The 19,725-nt window shown below is 44.6% G+C and overlaps 1 protein-coding gene and 1 long non-coding RNA gene across 2 annotated transcripts; both read left to right on the plus strand.

Annotated features, from left to right (window-relative positions):
* The first annotated feature begins 20 nt into the window (after positions 1 to 20).
* Positions 21 to 2,292, plus strand: LOC121661878. The gene is made up of 2 exons (XR_006015110.1): positions 21 to 795; positions 908 to 2,292. It is a non-coding gene; the product is annotated as an uncharacterized LOC121661878 (long non-coding RNA).
* A 1,844-nt stretch (positions 2,293 to 4,136) lies between these two features.
* Positions 4,137 to 18,201, plus strand: STX12 (syntaxin 12). Its single transcript, XM_042022499.1, has 9 exons — positions 4,137 to 4,308; positions 7,836 to 7,905; positions 9,702 to 9,801; positions 11,584 to 11,721; positions 12,596 to 12,639; positions 14,497 to 14,602; positions 15,049 to 15,121; positions 15,289 to 15,371; positions 16,745 to 18,201. Exons 1-9 carry the CDS (start codon positions 4,197 to 4,199, stop codon positions 16,835 to 16,837), a joined length of 819 nt encoding a protein of 272 aa, XP_041878433.1. The 5' UTR covers positions 4,137 to 4,196; the 3' UTR covers positions 16,838 to 18,201.
* The last annotated feature ends 1,524 nt before the right edge of the window (positions 18,202 to 19,725 follow it).

A 19,725-nucleotide genomic window follows, 5' to 3' on the forward strand; every position in this document is an offset into this window, starting at 1 on the left:
GGAGCTGGGTGCCAGGTGCTGAGCGGTGGGTGCTGGCTGCGGGGTGCGGGGTGCTGGGAGCCAGGGACTGGGTGCTGAGTGGTGGGTGCAGGGTGCAGGGAGCTGGATGCCAGGTACTGGGTGCTGAGCGGTGGATGCTGGGTGCAGGGTGCTGGGAGCCAGGTACTGGGTGCTGAGCAGTGGATGCGGGGTGTGGGGTGCAGGGAGCTGGATGCCAGGTACTGGGTGCTGAGCGGTGGATGCTGGGTGCAGGATGCTGGATGCCAGGTGCGGGATATGGGGTGCCAGGTGCTGGGTGCCAGGTGCTGAGTGCTGGGTGCGGGGTTCGGGGAGCGGGGTGGTGGAGTTGGGAGCAAATCCAAATTAGATTTATCTCGGTGAAGTTTTTTGAAGACTCTCATGAACAGGCATTACAGGCACTCTGGACCTGCTAGTTGTTTTCTGCTATGATTGGACTTAGCACATGAAGAAGAAAGACCCTAAATTCATGCCAGCAGCATGCAAGCTGGTGACTTCTGTTATGGTAATGCAGTGCAGATAACTCTGTGTGATCCAGCCTATCCTTGCTCATCTCACATGGATATGTTCTTGCTGCCACCCTCTGTTGCTACCCACAACAGTTTCTCGGGGGAGAATGATCCCATCAGTCCCAGGAGAAATCTGCCACTGAGAAAGGACTAATCTCTCCTGGAGGGCTGGGGAATTTTTTTTTAGGATGAATCTACACTGCTGAGTCCATAGGCAGAAATGCAGTGCAGGTGCAGTCCCAAAGGGATTGTGAAGCAGCAAGTGCAGGTGAAGGACTTGTGTGTCACCCTGCACTGCATGTGCCGTGAACTGCCTTGCACTTTAGAGTGACCTCGGTGGTCTGTGAGTCATTCCTCTTCTACTGCTCATTTGTCTGCAGGATTCATTTCTCTGTAGCTGGTCCCATTTCATTGAAGAAGCGTGAGAAAAAAGATTCTGCAATTCTGCATTTAAAGAATTGGTTCTTCTAACACTGAATAAATCCCTCAACTTAAAACCACTGTAAACCTTTTTCTTATAACCAGGCTTTACTTCTTCTACAGGGATGGACAGAATTGGAGCTGGGAGATCCAGGAACCAATGCAGACTGATTTTGCCTGCTGGTGATGGATGTGTATAGAGTGGGAAATAGCCAGCATGAAGCTTGAACTGTGCTCCTTTCCTCCCCCATAGGTCAGTCCATGTTGCCATGAAATCATGACCCAGACATTTCCTTCTTTTAGAATTAACGTTTTTATTAACCTTCCCAAAAAACCCTCACCAAACCCCAACTTCCAGGGCACAAAAGCACCTAGAGAAGATGCTGGTGCTGTTCAGCCAAACAATACTGTGTGCAAATTATTAGGCCAGAAATTTGCACAATAAAGCATGCCCATCTTCAAGCAACTGGCTTTGTGTCTGTCACCTCTTCTAAGGTGACACTGAAAAAGCAGATCAAAAGAGAAAGAAAAAGATCTCTTCTTCTTACAAATGAGTGTCATTATTCTTCAAAGCAAGGGAGGAGTGTGGGACTTTATCACCACAAACGTACCACACTAACATGGATACCCTTTCAGAGGAACAGCTCATCCAGGAGAACATACTGTACATCCAGTTGCAGCCAAACAATTCCAGCCTCATTACATATCTTCAGGAAGCATGAATCCAATGCAACCAAGACAGGGATCTGGATTTTTCCAGTAGCCTTCTGTCAAGAGATAAAGCTCCACTTTTAAAGTGCAACGTCTTTTCTTTAACGTGTATTTTCATCTCCTGACAATAGTTTGTTTATTTAGTGTATGTAAGAGACCACTTGCAGTCCAAATTACTTGCTACTGCAGTCCAAAACCCCCACACGTTTCTTTTACTTCCATTTATTTTACAAAGCTTTCCTTAGGAATATAATTTTTGAGGAATGAGTATTCATTCATTCTTCTAGAATACTTCTGAAGCTGAAAGCAAATTCCAGTTTGTTAATGCAACTTCTAGTTTTTTAATGCTCTTAAACAGAGTAAAATGCATTGCCTCACTAAAATGTGTAGTACTGTTTATTGGGATTTACTACATTCTATTTCAAATTAGTTGCTGTCCCAAGTGGTGCCCTCTCCAATGCTGGCCTTCTTTGTAATAAACCCTATTTGTGCTCACCAAAGATTTGTTGAATTTGAACAAGTGTTTTAACAGTTCAGGATGTGAAAATATTTCCCTCCAGGCTGCTTCAATCAAACCAGCTTCAACAAACTGCCCATGTGCATCAAGTTGAATAAATACCTATTTATACAGTCACAGAATTGTTTGGGTTGAAAGAGACCTTAAGATTCATCTCATTCCCACCCCCTGCCATGGGCAGGGACACCTTCCACTGTCCCAGGCTGCTCCAAGCCCTGTCCACCCTGGCCTTGGGCACTTCCAGGGATCCAGGAGCAGCCACAGCTTCTCTGGGCAGCCTGTGCCAGGGCCTCAGCACCCTCACAGGGAAGAATTTCTTCCTAATATCCCATCTAACCCTGCACTGTGACAGTGGGAAGCCATTCCCCTTTGTCCTGTCCCTCCATCCTCCACCCAAAGTCCCTCTCCAGCTTTCCTGGAGCCCCTTCAGGCACTGGAAGGCCACAATAAGGTCACCCTGGAGCCTTCTCTTACTCTATTATACAAGTTTCATCCATGGCCCTGCTCCATATTTACCATCATTTTGACCTGTTGTGGATGCTTCTGGAATTAGAAATTTGTTGTTGTATCAAGCATTTCTCAAAGAAATATTTACACTCTACTCACACTGACTTCTTAAGTTCTTACAGGGCATGACCCCAGGTTTTTTATTCAAAGATTGGATGTACTTTCCTTAAAATACTACAACTCCTGCAGTAGGGAGCAGAAAGGGATCTTCTCTTAAATTCCTTTACTCTTGATTTGCAAGCATTTGCGTTATTGCTGGTGGGACTGCTCGGTACTGGAAGCACGGCTCCTCCTCACCCCAGGCCAGGCTGTCACTCCAGCCCTCACCCTGGCTGAGGTTGTTTGTCCTGTATCAAGAACAGTGTACCCAGCAGGGCCAGGGAAGGGACTCTGCCCCTGCACTCGGCCTTGGTGAGGCCACACCATGAGTACTGTGATCAGTTCTGGGCCCCTCACTTCCAAAAGGACATTTAGGTGCTGGAGCGTGAGCAGAGAAGGACAACAAGGCCTGTGAAGGCTCTAGAAAAACGTGTCTTATGAAGAACTGGATTTGTTTAGCCTAGAGGAGGCTCAGGGGGATGACATCGCTCTCTACAACTCCCCAAGAGGTTGTAGTGAGGTGGGTGCTGGTCTCATCTGCTGTGCCTGCAGTGAGAGGACAGGAGGAAATGGCCTTAAGCTGAGACAGTGGAGATTCAGATGAGATATTAGAAAAGATGTTCTCACTATCAGGTATTGGAAGGGGCTGCCCAGCGTCGGGAAAATCCACAAACGCCAGAGGCTTATGTCCAAAAAAGAGACAGAGGAGTCCTTCAACTTTATTCGAATAAAGGGAGAGAGTCCAACAGGGCACGTGCAAGCACAGATTTCTCTCGGGATTTCAGAGAGTGCAGCCTCCTTTGATCCTAAGCTCCCGGCCGCATGTTGCCCTCTTCCTTTCCCCATCGGCTGAGGTACCAAGAAGGTACAGCCTTCCTGAACTGCCTACCACATATCCCCCCTTGAACCTGTCATTTTACCCCAAAGTTCAGAAGTTCAGGCTTGTGCAGACCATTGTCTATTTGAGGAGCCAAGCTGTCTGGGAGCTGCAACAAAGCTGCTGCCCAAAGTCAGCAGAGATATTAAGGCCCATTTCAAAGATGTTTACACCCATACCTTCACCCATCAAATTATTTGTAAAGACATTAGTATACATCTTTCCTATCCCCAGGGAGGTGGTGGAGTCACCACCCCTGGTGATGTTCAAGAGCCGACGTGATCTGGCGCCGAGTGATGTTTTAGTGATTTAGAGGTTACAGTGGCAGTGCTGGGTGGACGGTGGGCCTGCATGATGTTCCAGAGCTCTTGACGACTCCCTGGTTCCTCACTCCAGCCCTCGCACCCCTCACGCCCGCCGCGCCCGCGGCTGCCCGCGCTCTCAGTCCCCCCACAGCACGCAGGCGCGGCGGCCGCGCAGGCGCGGCGTGGCCGGGCGCTGTCAGCGGGGCCCGCGGTCGCTCCGCTCCGGCCCGGCCATGTCGTACGGGCCGCTCGACCCGCGCGGCCCCGGGGCGCCGCCGCCGCCCCGGGACTTCGGCGGCATCATCCAGACATGCAGCGGCAACGTGCAGCGCATTGCGCAGTACAGTGAGTGCGCGGCCGGGGAGGGACGGGGCGGCCCGGCCCGGCAGCGCCGCGGGGCCGGGAGCGCGGGGGTGCGGCAGGAGCCGGGGTGGGCAGAGGCTCCCCGGAGCGGTTCCGGGCAGGGGTGCCCGGGGCAGGCGGACTCGGGGCGGGCTCCCCCCCCGGGCCGGGCACACGGCGGGTGCTGGGCGCGGTGATGCCCAGCCCGGCTGCAGGGCGGGGTGAACGCTGCGGGCGCTCTCGGTGAGTGTCTGTCCCTGTCACCGAGCGTCCCCTTCCCTGCGGCAGTGGCACTACGGCCAGTCCGGCCGCTCGCTGGCGTTGGATGTCCTCAGTGAGGGGCTCCGGGGGCAACAGGAGCCCGAGGTGTCACCGCGCTCGGGAGCAGCTGCTGTCCCAGGGATCTCGAATGGGGATGAGAACGTGCGGCTTCCCCCCTCGCTGTGCTCGCAGCGTCCTGCTCCCGGGCAGGATGTGCCTAAGGTGTTGCAGTTTCTTGGTCGCGTGGTTGTCATTAGAGAGAGTTACCGATATTGTATGATAATCATAGAAATCTCAGTACTGATCCCTGAAATGCTGCTCATAAAAGCAGTCACGTCCTGAAGAGTCTTTGATAAAATGCTTCCTAAGGATACAGTCTTTGCTAAAAGAGACATTAATTGTTTGAGTGCCCATGCAATTTTTTTAAGGGCAAGATCAGTTGAACGTGTTGGTTCCTTAGAAAGTTGATGACTTCTCTGATGATACAAAGCTATTTATGTTACTGAAAATGCTTTGTTCAGTCATGTTCATTTCCCCTTGGTGTAGGCATTGTTAAATTGCTTCAAAGTTTGCCAAATAGCATGGCGTGTTGAGTTTTTTTCCTTTTGTCCTCTTTTTATTTTTTCCTTTACCCTCCTTCTTTCTCCCTTCCACAGCATTTCTTTAAGCCTCCTGTTCTAAGCAGCTCAGCTTCTCTCTCTCATAGGACAGGCTTCTGCTGTCTCATGACCTGCAGCCATCCTATCTTCATGTGCTGCCTATCTCAAATTAAACAAATAGCCTTACAGTTTTATCGAGGTGGGTGGGAACACACAGAATATCTGTAACATCATTAATGTTACAGTAGTTAACTTTATTACACACTGTATAAAAGCTTTCCATTCAAGCCTAAGAGAAAAAGATATATTGAAGCCTTAAGGCTGTCCTCATTTCTTCTTCCCCTATAAGGAAAAGAGCAAACAGTATGCACAGCTGAGTACTATTCACTTCTTTGGGGAGTCTGTGGAGTGAGCATTTCACACAAAATGTACAGAAAACCGGTGGCCTGAGCTGGCTAAACTGTTGTTTGCTCAGTAATGTAACAGTCTTGCAGCTAGAGCAAAGATTGAAGTGTTTCAAGAAATCTTAGCTGTCAGATAGTGAGTATGTGGAAGGCTCTACAGCCTGAAATTAAAAGGGCTTGGAGACAGAAAGCTGTTGACTGAGGGGGCTCCGTGTGTTGGTACATATCCCCTATCCAAAGAACAAAGAGCTCCATCCTCTTCCTTTCATTTCCCAGACACTTTCCTCTCATTTTCTGTAGACTGTGTGTTGCTGTTGGCTGAGATAAACTAAGAAAAGCAAACTGCTGAACCTGGCAAGGGCAGGACAGACAGCACATTGCCTGGCCTGCAAATGGGACTGTGCAAGAATCTCCCCATGCAGAGAAAAATAAGTCCCAGAGTGCCTGGACATTATGGCACAAATGCTGTTTGCCAAGTCCTCAGCATCCGCACTCAGAGTGCAGTCCGTGTGCCGTTTGTCACCAGCTTGACTATGAATTTTTCTGACCTTCCTGTGTCTGACAGAGCTGTGAAATATGTGCAGTCTTGCTTGCTGGAAGCCAAGCTCAGTATACGAGGAGTTGCCAACCAGCTCTTCACTGTATAACCTAATAGAAGTCTGAAATTCTAGGTTAGGATACACTTGGTGGATGTAAAAGCTAATTACTGGCTAATTACTGATTAACTCATATTGCAGCTTTAGCTGAGATGCACTTGTTATAAGCCACTGGACATCCCTTTAAAAGAAGTGGCCGTGGTAGGGATCAGATGCTTCTCCAGCAACATATTTATTCAACTGCAGAGGCTCCGGGCTGAAAGTAGAAGTTACACAGAAGGGTGTCTCTGAATTGGAAGAAACTCTTGTTAAACTTGTGGGATAATTCAGTTCAATTCAGTTGCCTGTGGAACTGTATTACGGTGTTCCTCCTTGGCCTTGACTCTCACTGCATGATGCGACAGTATAGATTTCATGATCGATTTGGGACAATCAATCTTTGTGCTGCTGTTATGAGTGCTGAGCCCAGCATGTCAGTATTGATAAAAACTGTGCTGCTGCAGAATAAAGTGGATCAGCTTCTTGATCTGTCAAAGAAGTATTCTAAGATAGAGGGAGTGGGAAGAGAAAATGTACTTGCTTTTCAGGTAGATTAATGGTTTGATGTGATTCATTGTGTGGTTTCATGATCAGAGTGCCTATACAAGGAAAATAGTGGGAAAACATTGGAGATAAGGGAGAAGGAGGTCTAAAATATCTCTCTGCGCTACAACATGATTTCGAATTGACAAAGGCCAACTGTGAGGTGCACATTGCTATCTGTTGTTCTTGAAAGACTGTTTGTGCCAGTATTATGAAAGGTTTGGACTATCATGAGTAGAAAAATGCAGGTCTGGGGGAGTTTTTTGAAACTAATAGCAACACTTGCCATTTTCTTTTTATTTTTTTTAACAGAGCACTAATAATTTAAGTAACTTTAAAATAATGTAAAAGTGGCAACACAGCATAGTGAAGTTATTCTGCAGCAGTGATAGCCTAAAATACTGAAATAGCAAGGCTGGTAGAAACAGCTCTGTTAGTTGGTCTAAAAAGGTTGAGGAAGAGGCGTGCATAAGCTTTTAGCTCCACTGACTTCTCTTCAGGGTACCTATGCCTCACTATCACTTTCTTGTCTGAAAGTTAGTTTGTTAGGCTGGATCATGTATAGGTGGGGATGTTTAAAATACACTTTGCATTTCACAGAATCCCAAAACTATTGAGTTTGGAATGGACCTCTGGAGTTCATCTGGTCCAGCCCCTGGTAAAGCAGGTTCCCCCCAAGCAGGTTGTGCAGGATGGCATCCAGGCAGGGTTTGAATACCTCCAGGGAAGGAGACTCCACAGCTTCTGTGGGCAGCCCATTCCAGGGCTTTGTCACCCTCTCAGCAAAATAATTTTTCCTCATATTTAGATGGAACTTCCTGTGTTTCAGTTGTGGCTGTTGTCCCATGTGCTGTCTCTGGACACCAGTGAGAAGAGTCTGGTCCACATCCTCTTGGCATCCACCAATAAATACTTGTATATATTTAAAGCAAAGAATTTAAGTGTTGCCTTACTAGGTTAAGTCAGACATTGAAATAAATTTAGCTTTTAGCTTTCTTTTGGGGAAAGCTAAAAGAATACATTCAAGAAGGAATAAAATATATTTGAACTTGTCTTACTAACTCATCCTGTGATCTCTTTATCTTCAGCTGCTCAAATAAAGAATTTGATGAGCCAGCTGGGAACCAAGCAGGATTCCAGCAAGCTTCAGGAAAATTTGTGAGTATTAAATGAGCAAACATTGGTATAGATGTTCTTCCATTTCTGTCTGTGTTCTTAGGGAAAGTGGGTTACTCGCTTTGGGGAGATGCTTTATTAGATAAATTTAATACAGTCCTACAAACCCAGAATGACTAGCTGCATTAAGTAGTTTACTGGACAAATTAAGGTGTTTCTGCAGGACTCTGGAGAAGCCATTCAAAACTTCTAAGTAGGAACAGTTCTTTCTATAGTTTCTATATAGTTTTTCTATAGTTTCTTTAAAAAGCAGTAGTACATCAGCCATGCATTAGCATTAGCTGTCCTCTGAGGAGTAGTCATAGTAGCTTCACTCATGGTTTAGAAGAAATGAATGCCATACCAGGTATTTGGTCCTCACATGAGACAAGTAAGGAAAAACAGTAAGGAAGCCCCATAACTGGTGAAAAAGTAGCTTGTAGTACAGATCGATTTAGGCAGCAGAAAGATTAGCAATCATATATAGCAGCCAAAATGTCACATGTAATTTCAGAAGAATAATATGCCAGTGGGGGACAATGTAGAAGACATTTAAACAGGTGTAGTTCAAACTGACCCCTGGAGAGACTGTACAGGGGCTCTCTGTGTCTGAGCATCTTTTACAAATTCGTGAAGCATAAATAGCACATTATGGAAAGAATAATTTTTGAGGTCGTCAAAGAAAACTTCAAAGTACTTTCTTCCACTCTATTCATGTGACAGTACCTTGAATCTCTGAATGCACAATTATTCTGGTTTTTATAATGTCGATTTTTTGATAAGTTCATGACTTGTGGTGGAAGATATACGTACTTTATTTGAAGGATGAGATCAGAGTCCAATTGGGAGAGAAAGGGATTTGTTTCCTTGAGCTGCTCAGTTGACTCAATCTCTGTTTAATCAGTAGGTTAAAGAACTAATCACTGGTGACCAAACAAATGCCTGCCGATTTAACATCACTGTAGAAATTGCATAATCTCTCCTCTTTGGGGTGAGTGGCTGCACCCCACAAATTGTCAGCTGCCATACAAACTTAACAAAAGGCATGGATGTTTTGTTCAGTTTACATATACAGCTCATACAATAATGGTACCTGAATGCCTTGATTTGTGTGTCTGTTGGGCCAAGTAAGTGACTTTCACTTAAGCATCTTGTACCCACTGAATGCAAAAGAAATTGCTTCTGGTTTTAGTATTTTTTTTCCTAGTTTACAGTATAGTTTTTATATATTAGTATTAGATACTTCACAACAATAGCTTCATATTGCAATGTTGTTGGACACCATAAAGGCTCAAGGGAAAGCCTTGCGATTCTGAAGTAGAAGCTGGATTGTTCTTCTTTCTGACCACCGTTTTTCACAAAAGTGAAGAATTTTATATCAGAGTCTCTGTACTTTTATCAAATGTACATTTAACCAATGAAGTTGGTGGTTGTCAAGTGAAGAGTTAGTTACTGATTGGTATGATAAGGAATTCACCCTAAAAGAGGTATTATATTCACTAAATAAAGTTGTTTCTCTCTTATGCCATTGGCGAAAAAGATATTTTTAAAGCTACTGAATTATACTAGTTAGCAGGGAGCAAAGAAGTTATTTGAATCTTTTTTTAAAAATGTAGTCCAGAGTCAAGTTGATTTAAAAAAAAAAACAAAGTACATCTCTGATCCTTTAGGTTGGAAAAAACCTACTGTAAGGCTGTGTGATCTCAGAACCCCTATTTAGTCATCATTCTGGACACTAAATGCTCAGTGGCTGCTTTTTAGGTAGATCTTGTATAATTGCCTTTGAACTTCTATTTCAGACAACAGCTGCAGCACTCTGCAAACCGCCTTGCCAAAGAGACCAATGAATATCTAAAGGAGTTGGGGTCTCTGCCACTTCCTCTGTCTGCTTCTGAACAGGTAGGCAGGCAGAATTTTCTGGACATACTTCTAGATGACTCATTTCATTAATCTAGGGTAGACCACAACCTCACAAATCCTGAACTGGCACAGCTGAAGAGACAGCAGCATTTTGAAATGAAGGATGATGGTGAAATAGAGAAGCTCATTAAGCTGGCTGCATCCTGGCTGCTTATATGACACTGGGAAAGCTATGTTTCCCAGGAGCAAATAGGTACAAAACTTTCCCACATGAGAATAAGAGGCCCTAAATGTTTGGGGAGAACTCAGTGTGCAATTCTGGTGTTCTGAGTAAATTTCTGAAAAACAATCTTGTTTACAAAGCGCCTGGTGGTGCAAGGTAGTGTTTTAGGATAAGAATTCAGAGCACACTGCCTATCAGTATGAAATGTGAGCATGCCAGTAAGCTTTCTCTTGCATGTGATTTATTGGGGGGGCGGGTAGGGGAAGCTGGCTCACTTTGCTTATATTTGAATAAAGCAAAATATGATGAGGCAAAGATTATGATTGTCTCTTACCAAATAATAGTTTGAGTTCCTGCTCCCTGTGGGAAAGGGAAGGAACAGTCCTCTGCTGCTAGTGTCAATTCACCACTGCCTGCTTTTGGGATACTGTTGTAGGATGATCTGGGGATGTGGGTCAGCAGATGTTGTCTTGGTCTAATTCTGTATTTAAGGTTTATATGTCAGTTGGAAGCATGGCCATGTTTTGCTGGTTTGTTCAGCAAATATTTTTCAGTTAATCTTCTGTGGTGAACAAAATCCTGTCATGTGCATCTCACTGAATGTAACCCACGGAAAGTTCAGTCAAAATCTGCAGGAGCTGGAATCAGAATGCTGAGGATCTGCTCTGGCAGAAGGGTTGTTGCTTCCAGAGGGTTCAGATGGAAGCTTCAATGTATTATGAGGCTGCTGTAGTGGCTTTTTATAGAAAAAAAAATAATTGAAAATATTTATTTCCTTGAAATGATTATTGAATTGGTACAAGCTCATTGCAGGATTACAGTCCTGAAAATCCCACAGTTTGAGCCAGCTGTTGCAAATCTCTCTATCAGAAAACATAGGACCTGACCTAGCATTGTCCTTGGGACAAGCTTTTCCACAACTTCTTATTTCACATTACTGGAATGTCACAACAGTCAAAGAAGATGTCCTGTGGAGGCTAAATAAATTGATATTGTAAAACGAGGATGAAAAGGATTATTGCAATTAATGTATTTGGAGAAAAGATAAACTGAAGTGGTTATCAGGACTAAGAATGTTATCTGATCTAATAATAACAGGCTTGTAGTGTGGCATGGTTGGGAGAGACACCTTAGGAGACTGGGACAGTGGGTGTTGTCATTAGCTCTGGAAGTGTGGGGTTTCCTGTGTTTGTGAGAAGTTTAAGTACTATGAGGTTGGCTAAGTGAAGGAATGGTGGGAAAAAGCACTGTAGGTAACCAAATGGTATGTAGTTAAATGTGGTGAATTATTGGAATGTGATTAGAATAAAAGTAATGGCATACTTCAGACTTTAAAACTAGATTGAAATTGGAGAGCCTTGTTGCACAAAACTGTCCTGCATTTGGCAAGGCATGGAGCATTGGTTTAAGGAATTAAAACATGGTGGGCTTTTTGTTCTATCCAGCGCCCCAGACCGCTGGCACCAGAAGATCACTGAATGCCAGCATTCTTTGTTGTTGTTGTTGTTGTTGTGGTTATGATGGTTTTCTAAGGGTCTGACAGTCACTTTATAATGAATGGGAATGTCTAAACTCTTGTTTGTGTTTCGATTCTTCAGCGCCAACAGAGGCTTCAGAAAGAACGATTAATGAATGACTTCTCCACGGCCTTAAATAATTTCCAGGCAGTACAGAGGCGAGTGTCAGAGAAGGAAAAAGAGACCATAGCAAGGGCGAGAGCTGGCTCCCGTATCTCTGTAAGTATTATGGGAATTTGGAGTGATATAGTGAGCTACGAGTCTTCTGAGAGATCTTGTACTTGCCTTCCAACCTCATACCTGTCTACTGACACCTTACTGAGTGCAGCTGAGGCATTGGTGCAGTACTTTTGCTATTGCAGGTGTTGGAAGTAACCTCTCAATTCAGTGTGCTCCAGTGTCAGTATAGAGGAGGGAAGGAATCCTGGTAGTTGCAAATGTTACAGGAGATGAGATGGGAAGTCAAAGTATAGTGAATAGGAAAGTATTGCAGGCTGCTCTTCACTTGATGTCAGCCCTATGCTATAAATTTTAAGAGTTCAGATGGAAGCTTAACACACCTTAAATTACACTCACACTGTGTTGCTTTATATTCCTATAGCTTCTGTCCTGCTAATATCTCCAATGTATGTTCACTGTTACGTTTTGACAAACCCCTGTGGCTACTAAGAATTCATAATAAAATGGCCAGTGAAAGCATTTCTCTCCTTTTGCCTCAGGGCTTTCTGCTAGTTCTGCGTTCTTAATTTCTGCAAGGAAACACATTTATCCGTTGGATTATGCTCTAAATTTTTTGCTTCATGTTGGGAAAGGAGATTACAGACATTGACAGCTGATTCGAGAACTGGACTGGCTGCTTTTGATCATTCAGTTGCCTCTGATTGGCAGAGACAATCTGAATCTAAAAATTAAATCTAAAGATGAAGCTAAAACTAATCTTACATAACCTGAGTTTAATCTGAAAGCTGCAGTGACAGTGGCATTCTCCAAGAACTCTCTGGACAGTATATGCCTTGGTCTTCAAGATACTGCTGGTGATTTTGTGCATGGTCCTGGTAGTCTGTGAGAGTAGTGACTCCTTTATCTCTTCCAGGCTGATGAGCGGTTCAGAGAAGAACAGCTTGTTTCATTTGATAGGTAATAACTTTGTACTCTTGAGGTTTTCATTACATATAACTAAAGTTTTTATGGTATGGTATGTTACTGTAATTCAGGCCAGACTCTGCTGGCTGGATGCAAAGCAAAAAGAGTTGAAAAGCAATTATTACAGCGCATGTAATATACTATGTAAGAAACTGCATATGACAGTATTTTATCCTCCTTAAGTACAGACTCTGTGATTATTACCCTGAGGGGAATAGTAGTGCCCTTAGGATGTGGCAGCTGGAGCTCCTGGTGTTCAGGCCTGTAAACACAAGATTTCACTCACTGTGAAACTGATTTCACTCAGACAGGATTTCACTCACTGTGACTCTTTCCACAGAGTGCTGTGTATTTATATCATGGGTTTAGATGTTCTCTAGCAGCCCAATTGAAGCTACAGCAGAATAGCAGATGAGGCTGCCTAAAATTCAGAAGTCCTGGACATTGTGCACTGGCAAACTAATCCTAGAATGTGCACAACAAGACAGCATTACTGTCACCTGTCAGACAGTTGTACTGCTTCTGCAGTAACAGTGTGCCTGTGTGGTAGACGGCTTTGTAAAATGTTGCATCAACTCTACAGTGTGGTAAAGAGAGTCTGAGCCCCTCCAGAAGTACCTGTGATTAATGTGTCAACTGGCCTGAAATCTGTTGGCCCTGTCTGTATAAATCCTTTCACTTTCTGAATCAAGAGACCTTGGTGACCTGTCTTATCCTCCCTCTGCAAACTGCCCTTCATCTGCTCAGCTGCTTGGTGTGTGTCCCTTCATTAGCCCTGGGCTTTCACTCTCAGCAGGGGTGAAACCCCAGGTGTTCAGTTATGCAGGTGCTGGGATGGGTTTGAAGGCCTTGCACACTGAAGCAGTGGGACCCAGAGGCTCTTAGCACAGTGAGAGATGATGGCACACAGCAGCTATTCCACTTTCAAAGCTGTTCTTGTGTGCTATGTGTCAGAAACTTCTGCTTTTGAGATCTGCAGACCCTATGGTCATCTCAGAGCTGAATTACTGGAATGGTCAGCTGTGTCTGACCTACTCATGTAGTTTATTTTCATTTCTTTAGGCACTTTTAAGACTTTAAAACTTACTATTTAGTGTTGTACCGAACACTGGACTGGTACAATGCTTTCTGGTGCACTTCTCTATTGAAAAGATGGAGATGTTGCCCTTGAAGAACTTTTTAAGCTGAACATAGAGATGGCCTTGTATTATAGGTGCTGGCTCCACTCTAATTGGTGTAACTTCTGCAGCAGTTGTGAAGAACCAGCTCATCAGGAGAGGGGTAGACTGGGATGCAGAGTTACTTGAGTTTTAATACCTCTTTTGGTGGGTAATTTAATTCAAAGTTCTTACTAGACTAATGAATTGAAATATTAAAACACTGTAGTCTTATCTCCAAATGCCAGATAAGCAAGAAGCTTTGAATCCAGAGGTTTGTCAGGTGTTCTTCTGTTCTGTTAATGTGCTTGCAGGCGGCTCTCTATCAGAACTTTCACCCTGATTTCTCCTTTTTGGAGGGATGGTAAGAAGCAAGGAATGTACAAGTATTTCTTAAAAAAAGCAGAACTGAAATAAGCAGGTTTCTTCTATAATGCTGTAGATAACTGTTACATTCTTGAACTGAGTGTTCTATGCATGTAACTGCTTTCTAGTTTCTTCACATTGCCTGATCTGTGCCTTTTTTCAATTGTCACAACAGTCACAAATTGGTCCTGCCCTTGTACACAGTGACAGGGCCAAGAACCTGGGGGTTGTTCTGTAGAAAACTCTTCAAACTTAATTCATTTTGCCATAAAATGCAGCATTGAAGTACCTACAGTCAGGGAGAGACTGACTTTCCCTCTCTTTCTAGTGGTGAAGATTGGAATCAGATGCAGTCTCAGGAAGAAGATGTGGCAATAACTGAACAGGACCTTGAACTCATTAAAGAAAGAGAAACCGCAATCAGGCAATTAGAGGTGACCAGTCGATCCTGCACAGTTAACAGTACTGGGAGATAAAGGAGTCGTGCAGTGCTAATTAATGGGATGGGCTGAGGAGAGCTGATGGTGGAGGAATAGATTCTTGTAGAGAGGATTGATGCCAGTATAATCTCCCTGCTCCTGTTGAAGGAGGTATATTTTCCCTCAGTGTTGACTGGTGATCCTTCAGAGATGGCAGGAGCAATTCATGTTACAGCGTTCATATTGTGCTAATTGCTAATGTGATGAAACAAATATTCAGTAGCAGGAGTATTGTAGGCTCCCATTGTTAATCCCAAGGTGGTAACATCAAGTCACCTCAGTCAGTGAATGCTGGTGTCTATTCTGATGCTTTGAGTGATGGTCAGAAGAGGTGCTAAGAGGGAGGATTAGAAAAAATTGTACGCAGTGTTTGTTGTAACTTGTTAAACTGTTGTCTTCAGGCAGACATTTTGGATGTCAATCAGATATTTAAGGATTTAGCCATGATGATTCATGACCAAGGAGATATGATTGGTAAGTGCATTTGGATAATAAGTTTTTTCTTGATTCAGTTACATGTTTTGTGTACATGGATTAAATTTTTCAGTATTTTGCATTAAAAATATTGTATTTCTGGTTATAATTTTTAAACACTGAAGCTCTGAAATATTTTGCAATGAGTTCTCCTGCTTTTTCCATAGATAGCATAGAGGCAAATGTGGAAAGTGCAGAAGTCCATGTGGAAAGAGCCAGTGAGCAGTTACAGAGAGCTGCCTATTATCAGGTAAATTCTATGTGCTTGCTTGATTGTCAGTGTATAGTTGAGCAATAATGAAACAGGCTGAGCAAGACACTGAGGACTGCAGCACACCAGACTAGTTATTAAAACCAGCTCGTGCAAGCTGGCATTCACTCAAAATTGACTGCAAGGAATATATAAAGCACTTGAGTCTAAAACACGATACTGAAATTCACCTTGTACTTTAGAGTAGATAGAGTCTGGCCTTTCACAGTCTGCAAGCCTAAGTGTTTACCTGTCTTTGTTGTTGTTAGGAGTTAGCAGAAGAAACAAGAACAAATTCTGATGTTGTATCCAACTTGTAAACATATCAGCCAAGACACTGATATGCAAAAATTTATGCCCAGACTCAGATAACTTCTGGTGACCAGGATTTGCAACACTTCTGTCCAGCTGCTGAGTTTCTATCCCATAGTCTGGGCTCCCTGTCCCATCACATCTCTTGCAGTGGCTCTCACAGCTGTATAGTAAGCCAGTGTTTTCTGTAGCTTCCTTTCAGCATCCTTGTCCCTGTAGGTCTGACTTCTGTGAAGGGGTAAGGGTTCTGCTTTAGTCAGTCCCATTACTGCTGGGACTTCAGGCTTCCACACAAGATAAATACTGGACTCTTCCAAGCTGTTAAGTGGGAGATACTGGAAGGCAATAAAACTCCAATGCTGTTGAGTGCAATGGTCGGAAGTTGCCTTTACCATCTGGCAGCGTGTAGTAGTAGTCTCTCTCTCCATGGCTTCCTTACCAAAGTTCTGAGGTATTTATAAATCTAAGTTTGGGAGCTGTTGGACGTGTTTTGCATGTGGTTTTTTTTTTCTGGATGGAGAAGGAAGTGGTTATATATAACTACCCTCAAATCCTTAGATGCCAAGTTAAAAATGTTTGGTGTATATGGATGGTAGTTTCCTGTGATGAATAAAGTGAGGAAAGCTGTAAAATCCAAGTCCATGTACATGAAATAATTTAAAATGTACAAATGCAACACCAAGCCCAAGTGGCCATGGGAAGATTGTGTCGGAGAGCTGCTCAGGAGTTTGATTAGGATTACCTGAAAAATCTAAATAGCTAGAAAGGTTTGGTCTTCTCTGAGACTTGTATTTTCCTTAAGAGAAAAGAGAAGCAAAACCTGTCACATTTTGACTTAACTGCATCTCTCAGACCACTGAACTCCTAAAATTAACAATATTCATCTGTAGAATCATGGAGTTTAAGGAACATATAAAAGCGTTCAGACCACACTAGTTACTTCTCTCAAATAACTGTGGGTATCAAGTGCTCTTGTTCACCCAAGTTAGTAATGTGAATGGTAGCCTTGCTTTTTCCTCAAGTGTTCCTGGTGTCAGTGGCTTTTTTTTTTCTCTTATTAGAAGAAATCCCGTAAGAAGATCTGTATCCTGATTCTTGGCCTTGCTGTGGCCTGTATAATCATAGGACTCCTTATCTGGCTGACAAAAAAATGAAATCTTCCCATGGAACCCAGTCTCACTGCTGAGATATTTTCTCTCAGAGCAAACAGGCTGACTAGTCTCGGAGATGAATTGACCACCCTGAGAGAGCACAAGCTGGAACTCCTTCTAGTAATAGATATTAGCAACTAATGTGCAGATAACTAGTATTTGGAATTAGTGACCCATGGAGACAGTATTTATCAGTTAATATACAAATTATATTGCTTTATGTAACTAAAATCTTGTGGTTTTGCTTTCTGTAATGTGTTATGCCCTGTCCCAGCTGTATGCTGAAGTGTGATCAATAATTGGAGATGTCTTGTTTTTGACAAGTCGCACAACTTTAACATTTTGTATGTGTAGGTAACTTTGTTGGACTGGAATGAGAATGACACTCAAAAACAGCACACCACCAAGTCACATTATGTAAATCCAGCAGTTTCTAAAGTCTCCAGTATCTGCCCCATGGTTTTATTGTCTCCAGGTGGCTGTGGTTATAGATTCTCTTGAAGAAAAGGATGTTATTACAGATTTGAGAGGCAAGGAGGGTATGCATGGATGATAATTTGAATCTCTGCATGCTGGTCAGTTTAGCCTTGAGACTCATAACTGTGTTGTTTAAATTTTTTGGGTGTGGTTGGGGTTGTTTTTTCACAAAATGCATCACTTGAGGAGAGAATGTTCTTTGACTTAGAATCTCACAGTGCAACCTCCTTAGACAAACTAGCTGGTCGCTTACTAGTGGACAAATAAATCTCTTCCGATGCTGACTCAAGCACTAAGTATAAAAAGTTCAGCTGCTCACTCTCAATTGTTTTTAGAAGCTTCCAGGGAGAAAAACACTTAAAAATGAGGAAGTGGGCACCTAAGTTTACAAGCTAGCAAGATTAGTGAAGAGTGTTAGCAGAAATCTTGCTTCTGAAGAAGTGCTCTTGAAGCTCACTTGTAGTGTTCTAGTAAGTATTATGTGTGGCTTGTGAACATTTGGTATTTTCAATTCTTTATGAAACAGAAAGTGCAGAAACTGCCTGAGTGAAGTGCTAGGATTTTCAGACTGAGAATGTGTGTGCAAATGAAAAAGATTGCTGCTTCCAGCTCATAGGGTTGAGCAGAACAAGCAGCCACTCCCCACTTCGATGTAGCTCTGAACTGACGTGCACTGAGGGAACAGTAATCTGTCCAAAGCCCAAGGGGGGGTGGTAAATGCAGCATACTGACCCATTTTGTATTTAATCCTTAATCCTCATTCCATGTCTCTTCTGTAATAAAGTAAACGTGAAAGCTGGGAAGGGAGTGTTCTCCCAATTGCACAGTGGTTTGCACTATTGCGCCATCATTCCATCTAATAATCATCAATAAACACTTTTAAAAGCCTCTGTCAGAGCTCCTTTCTCTTGCAGTTTAGACATTGGCACATGTGTGTTTGCAGTTCCCTCTCTAAGCAGAGTAGAAGACTTTATATCAGTACAGTAGTGTTTCCTGCAGCTTTAGTTCTGTGGTCCTTGATTTTTCAGAATGAAACTACCTGAAAACACAAAATTCATTTCACAAGGACATACACAATACTTCTATGCAGAGTCCTGTACAATAGCTGATGCCAGGAAAATGAATCTCTTACCTCAGCAGCATTGAGTCAGCTCTTGAGTATTTGCCTTTTACTAGAATGTGGAGCCATTGGTGATCTGACTTGAAAGCAAGGGAACTCAGTGTTGTTCTGCTCCTTTTTTGAAGTTTTCCTTGGAAATGGTAGAAGCTATTGATTTGTGCATGCCCACTGCCAGGCAGAATCCTTTGGGTGTCACACTGCCGTATAAGAACAAAAGCACTTAGCTCCTCACCAGGCCTAAAAGGGAGCATTATTTGTAGGCTCCATCCTTCTTCTAGCCTGTTCTAGTCCTCTGGAAACTGGAATTGAGGACACAGCTACAGGTGGCTGAGCTCAGGGTTTCTGTAACTGCTTGACTCCTCTCTCCTCTCTGCACATCATTGATCGTGGCAGTAGAACTGCTGCAGACACTATTTTTAAAGTCTTCACTAATGTTCCCAAGGTTGAAAAGTCACCGTCAGAAACTCCCGTGCCTGTTGCTGCAGTATTCTGGCACGGTGTGCCTGGCTCTCAGATGTGTGTTCTACCGCTCCGGAGTTGCTGGAAACATTCTGGGGAGCCTGGCTTGCCGTGAGAGCCCGGGCCGTGAGCGAGCGGCGCTCGGGGTGGGGGCTCCGAGCACAGCCCTGGGGCAGCTGCGGCCTCCGGGCTGATACCGGAGAGAGGCGGCTTTTGGCTCGTACCGGCTCAGCTGTGTCTGCTTGTACCGCAGCCGTACCCCGGCTCTGCTTGGCCAGAGGCGCTGTCCTCGCCTTATAGAAGCGGGACCGGGGCTGTCCTCGCCTTATAGAGGCGGGACCGGGGCCGTTCCCCCGTTACAGAGCCGGGACCGGGGCTGTCCCCGCCTTACACGGACGGTACCGGGGCCGTTCCCCCGTGACAGAGCCGGGACCGGGGCCGTTCCCGCGTGACAGGGGCGGGACCGGGGCTGTCCCCGCCTTACACGGACGGTACAGGGGCCGTTCCCCTGTGACAGGGGCGGGACAGGGGCCGTTCCCCCGTGACAGGGGCGGGACTGGGGCCGTTCCCCCGTTACAGAGCCGGGACCGGGGCCGTTCTCCCGTGACAGGGGCGGGACTGGGGCCGTTCCCCCGTTACAGAGCCGGGACCGGGGCCGTTCTCCCGTGACAGGGGCGGGACCGGGGCCGTTCCCCCGTGACACTGGCGGGACTGGGGCCGTTCCCGCGTTACAGAGCCGGGACCGGGGCCGTTCTCCGTTACAGGGGCGGGACTGGGGCCGTTCCCCCGTTACAGAGCCGGGACCGGGGCCGTTCTCCGTTACAGGGGCGGGACC

The sequence above is a fragment of the Corvus kubaryi genome, unplaced genomic scaffold (genome assembly GCF_017639235.1).
Source record: "Corvus kubaryi isolate FWS band 111438036 unplaced genomic scaffold, C.kubaryi_AGA036_p1.0 37209, whole genome shotgun sequence".
Classification (NCBI taxonomy): domain Eukaryota; kingdom Metazoa; phylum Chordata; class Aves; order Passeriformes; family Corvidae; genus Corvus; species Corvus kubaryi.

Excerpts from the sequence above, each read along its gene's own strand:
- STX12 (XM_042022499.1), top strand. The coding sequence starts at position 4,197 with ATGTCGTACGGGCCGCTCGACCCGCGCGGCCCCGGGGCGCCGCCGCCG. Across the intron at positions 7,906-9,701 it reads AGCAAGCTTCAGGAAAATTT|ACAACAGCTGCAGCACTCTG; the intron begins GTGAGTATTAAA and ends CTTCTATTTCAG. Across the intron at positions 15,372-16,744 it reads AGAGAGCTGCCTATTATCAG|AAGAAATCCCGTAAGAAGAT; the intron begins GTAAATTCTATG and ends TTCTCTTATTAG.